Source organism: Lissotriton vulgaris, chromosome 6 (assembly GCF_964263255.1).
Source record: "Lissotriton vulgaris chromosome 6, aLisVul1.2, whole genome shotgun sequence".
Lineage (NCBI taxonomy): Eukaryota > Metazoa > Chordata > Amphibia > Caudata > Salamandridae > Lissotriton > Lissotriton vulgaris.
Genome location: NC_141694.1, coordinates 1,864,136,983 through 1,864,155,934, shown reverse-complemented (window position 1 = coordinate 1,864,155,934; position 18,952 = coordinate 1,864,136,983). Strand labels below are relative to the sequence as shown.

Here is an 18,952-nt window from a genome sequence, read left to right as displayed (position 1 = left end):
TTTACTGCCCTTATTGTATGAAGTCACTCCTCTTCAAAGGACCCACTATTGATCCTAGCCACCCCACCCCCTGGGCTATGATCAGACGCACACATCCTAAACAGTTGACGGAACACTCAGCTGCGTGATTGCCCTCCCCTCTTATCAGCAGGTCAAGGGTCCCTATTGTGAACTTATGTGGGGTAGGATTGACACAAGGATTATAGGGATGTCTTTTCCTTTGCGTCACACTGTCCTGATTGTACTCTCAAGCGTTTTGTAAGGTATAAAAGAAAGAGTCTCAGCTCACTTGTTAGAGCACCTCCCGATGACACCTTGCTTCGTGTCTGAAATGACTGGCTCTCCTCATGAGAATTAAACTCTGTTCTTGATTCCTGCATCCAGCGCCCGTCTCTTTATTTGATAACTATTCAGAATGGGAACTAAGAGGCGTCTTGCGCCAGCAGCCTGGGCATCGATAGCAATGCGGGCTCATTTTCCACATAGCGGGGCACAATCTTTGTCAGGTTTCTACTATCATAGGACCTGGGTTTCTCTTTAGGAACTTTGCTGCCACCAGTGGCATCTAAGCCACTTAATTTCTGCTGCCTTGCCAAGGTAAGTTTAGCTTGAGCCAAGGTAAGCTTAGCTTGAGCCAAGGCTACCTCCTCCCTCTCTATCTGGAGTTGGACAGCCCTCATTCTGGCCCTATGCTCTTTCCTCTGGGAGGGAGTCATCCCTCTTTGAGATTCTCTTGAGGCACTAGAAACATGAGAGTCCCCTGATGGAGATCTCACCCTCCTGTTGCCTGGGAGAATTAAGTTATGAGATCTGGGGAGGTGCTGGCCCCCTCCATTCTCATGTAGGTCTAGGTTGGCCTGGTTAAGCCTGGCAACCTGTACCTGGGTCACCCTCTGATCCTGATCTTCAGGCTCTTCTACATCTGAGCCTTCCTCTTCCTCTTCCTCCTCCTCTTCATCTTCTGGAAGATCCTCATTCTCAGGGGAGTGTATCCCTTCACCTGATTCTAAGGGAGCCTGACTCACCTTATCTAAGTCATCCTTTTCTAGGATAGCTATTAGGGAAGGAATGGTAGGGCCTCTGCCCTTTTTTAGCCCCCTGGCTGTGCACAAGGCACTCAGGTCTTTGTGGCTAAGGTTGTCATATCTGGAAGTTGCCTTGGTAAGGTCAACTGCTACAGGGGCAGACCCTGAGGCTACACCTGTATCAGACATGACTGCTAGTGAGGTGTAAGTGATGCACTTACCTACACTAAGTGTTTTCCTACTGTACCTTGCTAGTGAGTTGTAGTCAGGGTGTGCTAATCCCTTTAATCTACAACTACTAAGTTCAGTAGAACTTAATATGCTAAGCTTTTGATTTATATGTACCTAGAGGTACTTGATGTGATCTTTCAATTTGATGTAAAGATTGCAATGGTAAAACAAACAGCAAGCTCAAATCCGCACCGCTGCACACCAATGTGAGAAGTTGGCCTGATATGTAGTGTTTCCAATTCTGGAACCACTTGGTATCAGTCCAAACAAACCCCAAAGATGTCTGGTTGTAAGTCAACCTTGTTAGACAAGCTATCCTAGTGGTAGCATGGACTAAGCAGCCTTAAAGGCTTAACTTAAGAGGTCGTGTTAAGCGAGCTGTTTTACCACATACAATCCTGTAATCAAATGAAAGGACACCACACAAGTATATATTATAAAAATATATGTATTTATTTCTAAATTACTCCCCAGTACTCTTTATGAGGAAAGGGGCACAAGCGTTAAATCAAAAGCACAGTATAACATACAAAGTTGCACAATTTTGGATAAGGGCCGGTGGCCACTCAAACCATATACTAAGAAAGTGGTATAAGAGATACCAATCGAACAGTGGTTAGGCCTAGGGCCTAGAGATTCGCTGGGAGCAGTCAGGACTAGCAATGCTGAAGTCGGGAGTAGCCCACAGGAGACGGGTGCAGCACGGAAAGTGCGGCTCGCACCAATGCAATGTCAATGGTGCGTAAAAGTTAGATAAAGTGAATTAAAAGATACTTCCGCTGAATCTAGAGGAACAAAACTTTAGACACAGACCCTAGAGGTGTGTACCAGTGTGGGAGCACCGGCGTTGCAATGTTACCTCACTCACAGGCCGTGGGTGCACAGAGTCGAAGTGGCGTCGGGTTTTGACACGCAGGCTCTTGGTGCTTGAAGCTGTTGCAGCTGCAGGCGATGTGAAGCAGAAGTGTCCGGTGCGATCCAAGGGTGGATCGAAGTAGCAAAGTACCTGAAAGCAGAGGGGACAGAGTCTGGGTCACTCAGCAGTGACCAGGGTGGAACCAGGACGGAACCAGGCAATGTCGGGCGCAATCAGGTGGTTGTCGATAGGCTTCTCTCCGCTGTCACGTGGGCTCTGGGGCATCTGCAACGTCCAGGAGCAGGTCACGATCTGTCCCACGTAGGCTCTCGCCGTCAGCACCGTCGGCTTCAAGATTGCAGCAAACAGCACTTGGCAAAAGCAATCCACGCGGAACCGGGAGATTGCTTATCACTCGAACCAGGAGGGTCAGAGTGGGGGCTCCTTTTCACAGGAGCTGGTGCAGATCTGGAGCAACCAGAAAAGCAAGTTGTATTCAAGTTTTCGTCGGCACAGGGGCCACAAGCCAGCTGGCAAGGGACCAGGGCAACGCGTCGAGCCAACACAAGCAGAAGGGCCCCACGCAGCACTCGTCGAGTGTGGAGGGGTGAGCTTTGGTGCAAGTGGAGCTCGGGGCTGGGGCTTCTCAAACCCCGGTGTACAGCTTCGAGGGTCACTCGTGGGCTGCACAGTCAGCGTCTCGTGGCCTTTTCAAGATGGCGTGCCCCACGCTTCCGGTCGCCTCCACTGGTCTCAGGTCTGCAGGGACTGTGGATCGGGCAGGGAGAAGGCAGGCAAGCTTGATCTCGTCGATCTCTGTCGCTCGAGTTCCGGCGGGAACTGCAACAGAGCAAGGGTCGAGGGCTGGATGTTGCCTGTTTGCACAGGGTGGTCACTCCTTGACCACAAGGGAGATTCTTCAGTCTTCTAACGTCGAGTAGAAAGTCGAAGGGTCCAGAATTTGTTTCTTATGTTTCTTCAGGATGATCTGAGTTGCATTGGCACTGCTCCCACTCTTATTCCAATCTGAGGGGTGAGGTTCCGTGACAATTGTAATTGGTGTTTTTAACTCGCACGAATATGGTCGAGTCTAGTATCTATGAACCGCAAATGACGAGTTTTGTAAGTGTGCGCAGTTTCGCTGTGCTAACTTAAACCGTTCGTTTGTTATGTGGGTTTGTCATCTGTACCCACGGGTTCCATCTTAGATACGGCATCCATTTTGTCTCTTGCCCTCAAGTAGCCAGCGAACGGACGCTGTCCGCTTCGCGACCCTGGGACTCCCAAGATATGGCGGAAGACGCATGTTCTTTGTAAGTGTCTTTATGACGAGGGGGATGCTACTGTAAGGCAGATGGCGCCGCTCGAGGCTCATCTTGCCGCACGGGCTTATTGTCTCAGTCGTGCATCTCATTAGGCACGTCCCTTTGATGCCTGTATCTCGTGCTTCTCGACACTCCCCTTTTACACCCTTTCCGATCTCCCTACTGTCTCCGTCTTCCTCTGCACCTGTCTTCGTTCCTATTTCGATCTACTTTACTGCTGATTGGAATTTGCTAATGGTGGGAAGATGGGTTTTTACAGTTGGGAATCGCCAAATGTTTCCGCACTTATGTTCCGGATCTTGTGTGTTTCAAAGTGATCTAAGCGACCCCTCTGAGAGCGACTTGTGGGAACCAGGTTGTAAACTATTGTGTAACATGTTATCCTATGGGTAAAAACTGTATAAAAGGAGCGATCCACAAATACAATTTGAAGCAGTCTCCCCGAACTACACTCGATGTACTTCCTGTGACTTCTGTGTTCCCTGCAGTAAATAAACCTTGACTCTTTGACGCCGAAGGAAGTGTCCCGTGTCTCTGTGACTTGTACGCCGGAGCAGGTTACCCACGAAGGTTTCAGGTGTTGTGCCCTGGCACCGCTGGGTCCAAAGAACCCAGTCCTTCAGTTGGCGCCCAACGTGGGGCTGCATCAGTGGTACCGGTCCAAGCCCGACGATCGTGAGGAACTTCGTGTGAAATCTCCGAGGGAAGGTGCACCCCGCTTCATCGATCCTGTTGTCGAAATAAGTGGCCCGAAGACTTTTCCCGCGAAGATTCCCGCCTCCTAACGGCTGCGACGGACTGCTGCCCTGACTGTAGACCTGTTTTGGCGCCTGGCGTAGACCTTGGTATAGCGAGACGATTGACGGGCCTTCCTGAGGACGCCATTGATCTTTGAGTTAAGTATTTGTGGGTCGCTCCCAGAGTTCTTGGTTGTAGACACTTTAGCGAGTGTCTTTGTTGTAAACACTTTAGCGAGTGTTTTTGTTGTAGACACTTTAGCGGGTGTCTTTGTTGTACACGCTGTGTGAGTGTTTTTGTCGGTGACACTTTGCTAGCGTACTTTGTTGTTGTTGTATTTGTTTGACGACTGCAGCCGCCAAAGACCGAGGGTTTAGTTCTTTGCTGGGACTTGGTAAATCCCGAAATCCCGTAACCCTTGAAGTTTGTGAAACTCGGCTAGTGTGCAAGATGCCTGGTCGCAGTACTTTGTTCAGTTGCTTTAGACCTTGTGGTGCGGATTCCCTGCTGGAGGACTCGTGTCCGATACCTCCGGTTGGAACTCCTACATATGACTTATATAGCAAACATGGGCTAGGCCCGATTGCTTTTAACGATTATTGGATCAAATATACAAAGAAAGACGGCGATCTTCGTTGGCCACCTCACGGTAGCTTCGAAGCGTCGATCTTAGATAATTTGGAAATAAAGTTGTTCGAACGTAAATCAAGGCCGGCCATGTTTGATGCCTTTCGGTTCTGGCGCAAAGAAGCCCGACAGAAAGAGATCAGACAAAATAAACGTAGTCAGCGAGATACTGTTGCTACTATAGTGAAGAAAGCTGAGCAGTTTCAGCGTGATAAGGAGGATAAGGATAAGGAAGTGTTTGAGAGATTACAGCGTATGTCCATAGACAAATGCTATCCTGTTTTGCCTACGGAGTCGGATAAGAAGGAAGAGGCAGTTGAGGATTCTTTAATGTCCTATCTTATGAAGTCGCCACCTCCGTACGTACAGGGTACCGCAGCTCCTGTGGTCCCTGCCGTACCTGTTCTTCCACCTGTTATTCCTCCACCAGTTCCTCAACCTGCACCTGCTCTTCCGACTGTTCCTGCTCCTTTGCCTATTTCTATTCCTACTGCTCCTCCGCTTCCACATACTCCTGTTCCCGCTACTGCTCACGCTACTGCTCCTGTGTTGTTAACCCCTGTTGCTGCTAACGTCTCTACTCCTTCTCTTGTTAGTCCTGTGTCTTACTCTTCTCCCTCTACTCGTAATCGTGATTCTCCCCTTGCGACAAACTTCTTTCAGTCGCTCGGACCTGTTTTTGGGTCTGCAGGTTCTGATGGTCCACAGAGACGTAGCCAGCTTCCTGGTAATAGAGAACGTGTTGCGCTATACAATATGGCGATGGGTTGGATGATAAACCCTGTTAGAAATCCACCTCGTGTTGTCCTCGAAACGTTTGATCAATTCAACATACCTACTCAGAGATATGTGTTTGATGAAATGTGCAAGTTCTTACATGATCAGATAGCGGCCAATGCGCCTGACGAGGTGCTGACCGCCCTGTCTGAACTCCGGCTTCAGTTCGCAACTGGACTGATAGTCGACACTAATGTCCGACGTGCTATTGAGCGGTTGCTATCTCTTCGTCCCGCTCCTATTCCTCATGCATTGTTCGTTGAGGACATTGAACAACGAGATGGGTCTGGCCAATATCCTATGCGTGAAGTTCCGCCAGTTTGGGTACCCGCTGATAATACTAATGCTAATGCTCCAATACCAGCACATTTCCAGAGAGTGTGGATACACCTCCCTTGGAAACGATCGGAAGTGCTTCAGGTGAAACAAACTTTGCCTGATCCTCGCAAAAATCCTGCGGGGTATTACAAAGAATTATCGCAGCTCGTAGACGCTACGATAATGAATCTGGCCGATATCGACATGTTGTTTGGCAATGTCGTACCGCAACCGGTATGGGCCAAGATTCGTCACCAAGATCACGCGAATGAATTAGGTGGTGATTGGGCTGCCATTACAGCGGCAGACGCTGGACAAGTGGCTGCTACTAAACCCGATCAGTTGATTGAACTTCTTCCCCAGCGAATCATTACATTGATGAAAACGCTTATGCCAGCTATGAGGGTAAATTGGGACAAGTTGTCAGCCTGTAAGCAGAAGAAAGATGAGAGTGTTTCAGACTTCTTTACGAGGTTCGAGGAAACATTCGTCGATCATAGTGGGCAGGATATGGGTACTGAGGGTGGACAGAGGTTGTTTGTGGATAAATTCGTATCGAACTTATTGCCCGACTTGAGCCATAAATTGAAAAATTCAGAAAGTTCATGGGCCGTTTCTACCTCAGCTCAGATATTGGCTACGGCACAATATTACGAAAATAGAGAAAAAGAGGAAAATGACCGTGCCGATAAAAAGACGAAAGAGCTGAAAACTAAAGTGTTGTTACAACAAGCATATCCGCCGCGTTCTAATCAGAATGCGCCTCAGCAGAATAGATCGCAGTCGCAATCGAATCAATCGCAGCCGCGTAATGATTCATCTTTTCAGAGATCTTCATTAGGGTACAATCAATGTGCTTATTGTAGACAGGAGGGACACATTAAATTCAATTGTCCTGTTTTAAATGACCGTAGTGGTGGTAATTCGTCTAGAGGAGGTCGTGGTGGTGCACAGCACGCATCACGTGGTAGAGGTCGTGGTGCTCAGAATGATCGCTCTGACCATTCATCAAATTCTAATAACTGTTTCGATCAACGTGGATCATCGCAAGGACGATCTGCGCAGTACAATGTAGACGATTATTACGTCGATCAGGGACCTGACGATAGTAATTACTAGGACAGCCAAAGACAAGGAGAGGGAGTGGTATCAGTTCCGGTTGATCAGAGAGGGCCTTACGTCGCAGTTGCTACATCGGGCGTCGTTGAGCCTTTTCTGTTGGACACTGGTGCAGCGAAAAGTTCTATCATGCATTCGAAACTCCCTGGCGCACCTTTGTCTGGCTTAACAAATGTTTCCGTTGGATTCTCTGGCGCCCCCGTTAGCAATCCAGTTTCGCGCCCTTTGCCCCTTAAAATTGGGCCACGTGAGCTCGAAGCTCCATTGATTTTGTCTACTGGTTGTGGCGAAAATCTTTTGGGTCTGGATTTGCTTAAACGCTTGTATGCGACTTTGTATTGTTCTCCTGCGGGTGTAAAGCTTACGTTAGGAGAGAGGGTAGTCTCTCCCATGTACTTGTCCCTCGATAAGCTTCCACCGGAATTGAGTTCTCTTCCTGCATCTTTGTGGGCGACGGGTCCAAATGACGTGGGCCTACTTGATATCTCCCCTTATGTTGTTCAGTTGAAATCGAATGTGCGATTGCCACGTATTCCCCAATATCGTATCTCCCTTGATGGTGAACGAGCTTTGTTAGCGATCATCTATGATTTGATCGAGAAAGATGTCATTGAAGAAACTCGGGGAAACGTGTGCAATAGTCCTGTACTGCCCATTCTTAAACGTACTGATCCTACCAAACCGCCTGTTTATCGTTTTGTTATCGATTTACGGGAGGTGAATAAAATTGTGGTTCCTCAATTCCCTGTTGTGCCTGACATTACGGCGCTACTGACTCTGATTCCAGCTACAGCTTCATGGTTTTCGGTGATTGATTTGAAAAATGCGTTTTTCAGCATCCCGATTGCCGAAGAGAGCAGGGACCTTTTCGGTTTCTCTCTTGGTGGACGTAGCTTCCGGTTCAAACGCGCTCCTCAGGGCTACTGTGAAAGTCCATCGATTTACAGTCAAGCTTTGAAGGGTCAACTAGATGCGTTTAGGTTGCCGGTTGGTGCGGCTTTAATCCAATACGTCGACGACTTATTGGTGGCTGCTGATACTCAGGACATTTGCAAAATTGCTACAGTGTCGTTGCTGCAACATCTCTGTGAGTTAAATCACAAGGTGTCACCTTCTAAACTCCAATATTGTTGTCAAGAAGTAACCTACCTAGGTCACTTATTGTCAAAGGAGGGAAGGAGATTGACCCCAGAGAGAATTGCAGCGATTGCGCGCATGGCTGTGCCACAAACCCAAAGAGATGTGCGTGCCTTTCTAGGTATCACATCGTACTGCAGGCAGTGGATTCCTAATTTTTCATTGCTAGCGAAACCATTGGTGGCTCTTACGTGCAAGGATGTTTCGACTCCTTTACCATGGACGGAAGAATGTCAGAAAAGTTTTTCTGAATTACGTGATTCATTGTGTTCGGCTCCTGTGTTAGGTACCCCTGATTACAGTAAACCGTTCACGTTATATGTTCACGAGAGGGAAGGTTGTGCTTTAAGCGTCTTAACGCAACCTTTTGGTGGTAAGCAACGTCCATGTGCATATTTTTCCTCGACCTTAGACCCAGTAGCTAGAGCATTGCCGAGTTGTTTGAGAGCAACTGCGGCAGCTGCGGTCTCCATCCGACAATCAGCAGGATTGGTCATGGATAATATGCTTACGGTGATGGTTCCGCATGCAGTCGATACTCTTTTGAACCGTACGAAAACTCAGCACTTGACGAGTGCGAGGTTATCTGGGTACGAATTGACGCTCTTGGCAAGCCACATTCAGATAAAACGTTGTAATGTCCTAAATCCGGCAACTTTGTTACCAATTAGTGCAGAGTCAGATGCAGTAACAGAACATGACTGTTACTTGCGGACAGAGGAGGAAACAAAAGGTCGTGTGGACCTTAAAAACACCCCATTGGAAGACCCGGATGGCATCCTGTATGTGGATGGGTCATGTTTTAAATTGCCGAATGGTGATGTGACTACTGCTTATGCTGTGGTGACATTGAATACTGTTGTTGAGACTGCGAGATTGAATCAGAATTCTGCCCAAGCTGCAGAGCTGATCGCTCTTACTAGAGCATGTGTATTAGCAAAAGGTAAACGTGTGAATGTGTACACCGATAGTCAGTATGCTTTCGGTGTAGCGCATAGTTTCGGACGATTATGGCGAGAACGTGGTTTCTTGACGTCACATGGCACGAAAATACAGCATGGCCAGCTTGTGAACGATCTTTTGGATGCATTGACTTTGCCTGCTCAAGTTGCAATTGTTAAATGTAGTGCGCATCGTAAAGTGACGGATGATGTTGGTCGTGGTAATGCGTTTGCAGATGAGATTGCTAAGGAGACTGCCCGGAACCTTAGCACTCGAATGTATGTGACGAATTCGGTTAGGTGGCCTACAGAATCAAGTATGTGTGAGAATACTATAGAGAGTGTGAAAGCAATTCAGAATGAGGCCACCGATCAGAAAAGATGGATGTTGCCTGATGCGTATGTACTGGCCGTTGTGCAAATGGCACATGGGTTAGCACATATTAGCGCGAAAGGTATTTGCAAGTTGTTGGCTGATGTGTGGAAGAATGATGGAATTACTAAGTGTGCTGAACGTTTGGTGAAGAATTGTATGGTGTGTATAATGTACAATCCTGGCAAAGGAACCCCAACTCCCCCTGGCAGTTTTGCTCCTCCTTTGTATCCCTTTGAGGTGATCCAATTGGACTTCATCCATATGGAGCGATGCAATAACCTGAAATACGTTTTGGTTGTGGTTTGCGCATTCTCCCGATGGATCGAGGCCTATCCCCTCAAAGACAATACTGCTTTGTCTACTGCGAAAATCCTACTGAAGGAATACTTTCCTCGGTATGGAATGCCTAGAGTCGTGTGGTCAGATAACGGAAGTGAGTTTGTTGGAAGTGTGATGAAGAGTGTGTGTAAGGGCCTTGGAATAAATCAGAAATTCCATAGCGCCAACCATCCCCAGTCAGCTGGATTGGTTGAAGGGTACAATGGCACCCTTAAACTAAAATTAGCGAAGATTCAAGCTACGACTGGACTTTCGTGGCCTGATGCTTTGCCTCTAGCATTACTGTCAACTAGGGCGACTGTACACTCCCGAATAGGGCTCAGTCCCTATGAAATAGTGTTCGGCCGTCCTGCGAATGTGTGGGGGGTTCCTAGGCCAGGAATATTCTCTGATCTTGAGTTTCCGATGTTGATTGATTACTTACATGACTTGACTGCTAAACTGAGGTTAATTCATCAACAGGTTTACGACGCCTTGCCGACGCAGACGGAGGGTCCAGGCCACCAGCTCCAGCCCGGAGATTGGGTGGTTACCCGAAATTTTTCACGAAAAAACAATCTGGACCCTCGCTTCACCGGACCTTACCAGGTGCTCCTGGCCACGAGGACTGCCGTTCGTCTTGAGGGGCGGAAAAATTGGGTACATGCTACCCATTGTAAGCGAGTCCCTATTCCTTTGTCGGCAGACCCGTGGGTAAGGAAAGGCATTGCGTCAACAGAAACAGAAACATTGCCGGCGTTTGTACCTTTTAGCGACGCACAGCTTGTTGGAGAACCCTCAGCGCAGCAGAAAGCCACTGTTGAACATTTGTCAGCAAGAGACTCAAGACCAGACCAACGAACTGATCAGCAGGACGCTGTCTCTTCGACAGATCCTTTGTTCGACGTGCAGACACGTCCCGGGAAACATCGATATTCTTTGCGATCTCACACTAAGGACAAATAAAAATTTGCTTGCTTTGCTGAAATTGATAACTGCAATATCTTCGTTTCCCATGATCAACTTTGAACATTCGTATCATTGAAAATTGTTTTGTATATATATATATATCAAGCTTCTTCCTTGTATCTTTTTCTTCCACAGCTGAGAAATATTGTGCTAATATATACATATTGTGTATTGAGGGCCGTAGGGCCGCGCGCGTACTTCCTTCTGGACAGTAGGTCTTGACACTAGGTTAAAGACCGTCGGTTCCTAGGAACTCCTGGGGATTGACTATTGCTGCACAGAACGAAGTGCGTCAAGAAACGTTGCGGACGGTCGTAGGGAAATGGCATTTTCGAAGCTGAATGATTTGGAAGGAGCTCAGGCATATAGAGTCAAGCTGCAGAAACTAAGTCGTACGAAATGTTTTGTATCCCAGTTGTTTGTTTTGTTTTTAACTGCTTCTGCATTTTTGGCGGGTGGGGTGTATTACACTATGTCTTACTTCTTACTTCCTACCCCTACTCCTACTCCTTACCCTAACATTACTTCTACTGCTTCTCCTCATTCCTTTCATATGTTACCAGAACACGAACAGGCTAGACGTGTAGAATTCCGCAACAATTCCTTTATCCAGCTCCTCCATCAGCATCAGTTAGTGGTTAACACTACTAATTGTTGGGTGTGTGGGTTGATGCCACATACTACGGGTAAGGGAATTCCATATCTGGTGTTACCGTATAGTTCCCAGGGGTCAGCTCGAGCATACCAAACAATGCTTCGAAGCGCACTAGGTTTCCACCCCTCTCCAGAACGTTCCCCCAAACCAGGTCCTACCTCGTATCAGTGGGTGGTATCGATGGCAATACAGGATTTAGAAGATGAGATCTATGATGCTTTTCTCATCCCTAAGGCAGAGGTACAAGCCTATAGGGCACCGAATAGAGGGGAATATAGTACGTTCACTAATGAAAAGCAGCTTAAAAGCTCGCCTCCAATATGGGTCGTACCCCACACTGGTAATCTTTGTCTTGTGGGTCGTGGCTCGCAAGCCTCACTTGGAGTAAGTGCTTGCACTGAAAGTTACGTTTTGCCAATGTCCCCGTCCCCTGTGTTTCTGGCTGCCAAGGGTACATACTTTATCTGTCATGATCGTGCATACACATGGTTGCCCGCAGACTTCATGGGCTCATGTTTTGTTGCAAATCTGTTGCCTCCGACGTTTACTGTAGATGCCGATTATCATAAGACTAGAGTTGTACGAGGCGTAATTAGCGAAGAGGATACTGCCGGTCAAGAGGCAGGAGACTTTTTCAAGGGTTTCCTCCCGTTTTGGGGACCTATGGTTAATAGTAGGAACCTGAGACATTTGACTCGAGTGGTAGAATCGACAGCTAACATTACTGCCAGTGCCCTTGGTAATATCACCACAGAACTTCAGGCGGAGAGACTTATGACATTACAAAACCGTATGGTTTTAGATGTTGTCTTAGCAGATCGCGGTGGGGTATGTAAAGTGATCCATTCGAGCTGTTGCATTTTCATTCCAGATAATGCTCCTACTGTCTATCAAGCCATCTCGAAGTTGCACAAGATCTCCGAATCCATACACGTGGATGTAGGGGATTGGACGCTACTTGGTTGGTTTTGGGGCCTGGTGTCGACTTGGGGTTGGAAGATTCTGACGATCATCGGGGTTGTGGTAGTGTTCCTGTTCACGTGTTGCCTTTGTGTGCAGTGTGGTCCTGCCTTATGTGGCCTCTGTGCTACAACGTGTATGAGACAACCATCTGTTACCAAGGGGACTCGGTTGGACAGAGCTATGCTACAGCGACATCTTGATGGTCTGATGAATATCGAGTATGATTCCGACTAGTGCTTGCCTACATGAGGGCAAAAGGAGCGTCTGAGGTTCCGTGACAATTGTAATTGGTGTTTTTAACTCGCACGAATATGGTCGAGTCTAGTATCTATGAACCGCAAATGACGAGTTTTGTAAGTGTGCGCAGTTTCGCTGTGCTAACTTAAACCGTTCGTTTGTTATGTGGGTTTGTCATCTGTACCCACGGGTTCCATCTTAGATACGGCATCCATTTTGTCTCTTGCCCTCAAGTAGCCAGCGAACGGACGCTGTCCGCTTCGCGACCCTGGGACTCCCAAGATATGGCGGAAGACGCATGTTCTTTGTAAGTGTCTTTATGACGAGGGGGATGCTACTGTAAGGCAGATGGCGCCGCTCGAGGCTCATCTTGCCGCACGGGCTTATTGTCTCAGTCGTGCATCTCATTAGGCACGTCCCTTTGATGCCTGTATCTCGTGCTTCTCGACACTCCCCTTTTACACCCTTTCCGATCTCCCTACTGTCTCCGTCTTCCTCTGCACCTGTCTTCGTTCCTATTTCGATCTACTTTACTGCTGATTGGAATTTGCTAATGGTGGGAAGATGGGTTTTTACAGTTGGGAATCGCCAAATGTTTCCGCACTTATGTTCCGGATCTTGTGTGTTTCAAAGTGATCTAAGCGACCCCTCTGAGAGCGACTTGTGGGAACCAGGTTGTAAACTATTGTGTAACATGTTATCCTATGGGTAAAAACTGTATAAAAGGAGCGATCCACAAATACAATTTGAAGCAGTCTCCCCGAACTACACTCGATGTACTTCCTGTGACTTCTGTGTTCCCTGCAGTAAATAAACCTTGACTCTTTGACGCCGAAGGAAGTGTCCCGTGTCTCTGTGACTTGTACGCCGGAGCAGGTTACCCACGAAGGTTTCAGGTGTTGTGCCCTGGCACCGCTGGGTCCAAAGAACCCAGTCCTTCAGTGGTGGATCTCCTGCTAGGTCCCTCCCCTATGGGTGGGACCAGGAAGGGGGGTGGTTACACCCCCTTTCCTTTGTCCAGGTCTCACTGGAGCTGGGGCTGGGCTGCCCCAGAACCGGTTTGACCGGATTATGCAAGGGGAAGCCTTGTGCTCCCCAGGCACTGTCTGGTTTCATTCAAACCTCCCGGCTACAATCCACTATCTCCTGTCTGGGGTGGTGTCACACCTCCCTGTGACAGGAAATCCTTTGTCCAGGCCTCCTCTGCTGAGTTTCGGTCAGCAGCAAGAGGTCAGACATGTGTCTGTGGCAGAAGCATCCATTTTGTGGATCTGAGGCTCTTTTAAAAATCAACCGCGTTTTAGCAAAAGTAACATGTCGTCCCCTCTAGAGGGGTGGAATGCTACCCCCGTCGCCAGGACTGGCGAGGGGGTAGTATTCCAAATCGTATGACACCTTACACGACATGTTTTGATAAAGCCAAACCAAAGTTGACATATAACCGCGAGGATTATAATGCACTTAATAGTATATGGTTTGGCATTATCCCGGAACAGCTAAGGGAATTGGTCCCGACAGCTGCAGACAGGCTCAGCTCATGCTAGAGCACCATCTCACATTAAACCACGCACTCTGCCTTCAGGATTGTTAAGGCCTGCCATAGGAGTGGCTCACAGGTTTATATGTGTCCAGATAGGTTTAGATATAGGCATACTATATCTAAGCAAGGGGTGATTACACCACTTTGCCCCAGCTGAGTGATCAGCCAGTTGTGTCAATTTTAGATAGCCAGCCAGGGGTGGCAAAAGATATGCTGCAGCCCCTGGTAGGCCTTGGATGCACCTATGCCCTGGGCACCTATAGTGCTCTGTACAGGGGCTGATAAGGTGACCCAAGCCAATCTAGTTATGCACCTAGGGTACATGGAATCCATTTTACAGAGAGAGCAGATAGCCTGGGGCCCTGATTAGCAGGGAACCAGGCCAACTAAGTCGAAAACCAGCTAAACACAAGGCAAAAAATCTGGGGTAACCATAGTCAGGTAGCCACCTTCCTACAGCCATTATCTGAACCAGGGTGGTGTGGAGTGCAAAAAACGATGGATTTATGCCCAGATCCTTGTACTGGGGTGAATGTAAGACATTGATCTACATTCTGTCCATCAAATTGTTTTTTGTAATTTTCTCCCTGAGTGTACTGAGGTAGCTCAGACGTGGGTCCCAGAGCCTCCACACCACTGGAGTCAAGCTAGCCGGGCTGATGAGAGGTGTTACCTCGAAACCGGTCCGGTCCTCGGATGCTTGATTCCGGTCTGGGAAAGATATGGCTGTTGTAGTTCGGACTGGACTGTTCCCATTGGGCACAGGGTCAGAGCTGATTTGCATAAAGCCATTATCTGAACCAGGGTGGTGTGGAGTGCAAAAAACGATGGATTTATGCCCAGATCCTTGTACTGGGGTGAATGTAAGACATTGATCTACATTCTGTCCATCAAATTGTTTTTTGTAATTTTCTCCCTGAGTGTACTGGGGTAGCTCAGACGTGGGTCCCAGAGCCTCCACACCACTGGAGTCAAGCTAGCCGGGCTGATGAGAGGTGTTACCTCGAAACCGGTCCGGTCCTCGGATGCTTGATTCCGGTCTGGGAAAGATATGGCTGTTGTAGTTCGGACTGGACTGTTCCCATTGGGCACAGGGTCAGAGCTGATTTGCATAAAGCCATTATCTGAACCAGGGTGGTGTGGAGTGCAAAAAACGATGGATTTAGGCCCAGATCCTTGTACTGGGGTGAATGTAAGACATTGATCTACATTCTGTCCATCAAATTGTTTTTTGTAATTTTCTCCCTGAGTGTACTGGGGTAGCTCAGACGTGGGTCCCAGAGCCTCCACACCACTGGAGTCAAGCTAGCCGGGCTGATGAGAGGTGTTACCTCGAAACCGGTCCGGTCCTCGGATGCTTGATTCCGGTCTGGGAAAGATATGGCTGTTGTAGTTCGGACTGGACTGTTCCCATTGGGCACAGGGTCAGAGCTGATTTGCATGAAGCCATTATCTGAACCAGGGTGGTGTGGAGTGCAAAAAACGATGGATTTAGGCCCAGATCCTTGTACTGGGGTGAATGTAAGACATTGATCTACATTCTGTCCATCAAATTGTTTTTTGTAATTTTCTCCCTGAGTGTACTGGGGTAGCTCAGACGTGGGTCCCAGAGCCTCCACACCACTGGAGTCAAGCTAGCCGGGCTGATGAGAGGTGTTACCTCGAAACCGGTCCGGTCCTCGGATGCTTGATTCCGGTCTGGGAAAGATATGGCTGTTGTAGTTCGGACTGGACTGTTCCCATTGGGCACAGGGTCAGAGCTGATTTGCATAAAGCCATTATCTGAACCAGGGTGATGTGGAGTGCAAAAAACGATGGATTTAGGCCCAGATCCTTGTACTGGGGTGAATGTAAGACATTGATCTACATTCTGTCCATCAAATTGTTTTTTTTAATTTTCTCCCTGTTTTTTGCAGTAAGGCACAGCTTCCTGCACAAAACCAATCACAGGAGGTGATTTCCTTTTTTAGGTCTTGCCTACGCAGCGCACATGCGCTACAAAGGGAAAAATACCATTTGCGATCGCCATGGCTTTTCAGGCAAACATGTGCACACGTTCAATTGCCTTCAATGGCAACGCATGCACGTTTGGAGATTCACTTGCGGGAGCGAGTGCCGCCATATGGTGGCAATTGACGCTCCGGCAAGTGAATCGCGCCGCCCCCTCCTCCCGCGTGAGGCGCGCTGCCTTGCCACAGCCTTGCCACAGCCTTGCCACAGCCTTATACACACTATTGATAAGTATCGATTAAAAAGAACAAGAGCTCGTTCAGGACGTGTTATACCTGGGAGATTTGATAACTCGTGCTAACCATCGACGCCTCTTAGCTGTTTTAGGCATTTTACTGCCTTAAGCCTTGCCTGTAGCAGCGGCTGAAATCACTTATCCATACTGTGGGCACACTATTAGTATATTTGTTGCTTAGCCTTTCATATCCACGTTGGACACTAATGCTAGGCCTTTTTGTTGTTTGCCGTTCGGTGTGTAAAGGGTAGGCACAGCAGCTCACAGCCCACGCGCCCTGACGACAGCATGCCTGCATGTGCTCGCAACAGAGCGGCCATTGGAGGAGCGGGGACCTCCTTGGACTTCACTCTAATGCAAATGTGGATGAAGGCACCCTCGACAATATCTATCTATTTATCAAGCCCTTGCCACACAATTCATTAATTCTTTACTAACAGGACTGAAATCGACAGCACCATCATCATCATCATCAACCACTACCATGGTGCTTAGAACGGATATTGGCACAGCCAGTAGGTCTCGCCTTTGGGACCTTATAAGAGTTTAGTTATCCAGCACAATATCCCTGGTGCAACAACCGAAAGTGTAGCATGGCTAAACACTTATAAGGTCCCAAAGGCGAGACCTATTGGCTATGCCAATGCTTGTTTATGTGTGCTGTAGGAAAGCACGAGGAGCAATAAAAACAAGTCTCCTCATTGTGCCTCCCTCACACCAGGTTCTGACGTATTCCCAAGTTCCGTGGGTGTTGCTGGGAACACCCACAGCAACACCCATGGAACGCCCTTACATGCATTTTTCTGCGTGAAAGGGGTACATATTTATAAGGCCAAGAAAAGCCGTAAAGTGGCTTTCCATGGCCTTATAAATATGCACTGACACATTACGCCACTAGAACGTAAAAAAAGTGACATCCGTTGGCTCAAAAGTGCTGGTAAGGCTTCCTAAAAGAGGCCCATAGTATGTTAATACCTACGATTAAATGGTACATTTTACAGCACCTTATTTAAAATATTTTCTTGAAACAAGGTATGGGTTTCAGAGATGATTCTGAAAAGATCGCATGGAATGTTTAAGAGACGGAGAGAAGAGGTAAAGAGAAGCGGAAAAGAGAAGAGGAGAAGCTAGGAGGTAAAAAGAAGAGTTGAAGAGATGAGGCAATGAGAAGGGAGAAGAGAGGAACTATAGAGAATAGACGGGGAGAAGAGGCCAAGAGAAGAGACGAAGATAGAAGGAAAGAGAAGAGAAGAGGCGAAGATAGAGGGGAAAGAGAAGAGGTGAAGAGAAGAGGCGAGGATAGGATAGAAGGTAAGGAGAAGAGGTGAAGAGAAGAGGCAAAGCGAAGAGGCAAAGATAGGAGATAACAAGAAGAGACAAGAGGCAAAGAGAAGCAATGAAGATTGGAGGTAAAGAGAAAAGATGGAGAGAAGTGGCAAAGAGAAGAGGCAGAGATAGGGAGTAAAAAGAAGAGGTGAAGATTGGAGGTAACGACAAGAGGCGCAGGGAAGAGGCAAAGAGAGGAGACGAATATAGGAGGTAAACGGAAAAGATAGAGATAAGAGGCAAAGAGAAGTGACAAAGATAGGCGGCAAATAGAAGAGACAGAGAGAAGAGGCAAAGAGAAGAGACGAATAGAAGAGACAAAGAGAAGAGATGAAGATAGGAGATACAGAGAAGAGCATCAGGGAGAATATAAGCGGGGAAGATGCAAAGCGAAAAGAGGTAGATTGTAAAGATGGAGAGAGCGAGTGAAGCAGGCTGTCTCATTTGCTCTACATTGTCACCGTTCTCCTCTTTTGTCTTGTCACAGTTCATGCTGGCGTTTGCCCCATTCCTAAACCGGGTCTGATTGTGTGCCGACCAGAGACTGAACAAGTCCGGTGCGTCGACGACTCCATATGTGCTGCTGATGAGAAGTGTTGCGACACTGGACTGTGTGTGAGAGAGTGTAAGAAATCTCTGCCAGGTGCGTTACTGAAACCGGATCCTTCTCAGTTTATTTGTTTTATTCTCCTGGTTTGTGGTTTTTTGTAAGCATCTTCCTACCGATAAGGTCGGCAGTTCAGCAAAAATAGCTGCAGCATGGGAACCTGCATGTGACCTTACATGTGAACCTCCATGTGACCCTACATGAAAACCTACACAGGAAACATCTGAACCTACATGTGAGTGTGCGTGTGAGCCTGCATGTGGAGTGGAGAAGTGTGGCTCAATGGTTAGAGCGGCACACCCTGATGCAGAGGTCTAGCCCGGGACCAGGGTTCAATTCCCTGCCTCGGCGGGTCTTGGGCTAAAAAATTCCACGGACCTGATAATTCTCGCCTCGGTGCCTATTCCAATCATGGAGTCCCACTCTACAACTCTGGGCAATAGCTTGCTTAACCTCCACAACGGCCCCCACAACGCTAAGGATGCCTGGCCTCCACCTTGGGGGTGCCCAGGAGTGGACGCCTCACAGGGAAAGCCAGGATGGGTTCCACAGCGGTATTCGTACAAGCGCCTTGAGACCCTTGCGGGTGAGTAGTGCGCTATACAAGTATCAATTTACATTT

The 18,952-nt window shown here is 47.9% G+C and overlaps 1 protein-coding gene across 1 annotated transcript in view; it reads left to right on the top strand.

Annotated features, from left to right (window-relative positions):
- The window catches only part of LOC147709684 (uncharacterized), a 77,247-nt gene that overhangs the window by 18,352 nt on the left and 39,943 nt on the right, over positions 1-18,952 (top strand). The window contains exon 2 of the mRNA XM_086928193.1: positions 18,211-18,366. Within this exon, the coding sequence (XP_086784319.1) occupies positions 18,211-18,366 (156 nt within the window). The remainder of the gene's footprint in view (positions 1-18,210; positions 18,367-18,952) is intronic.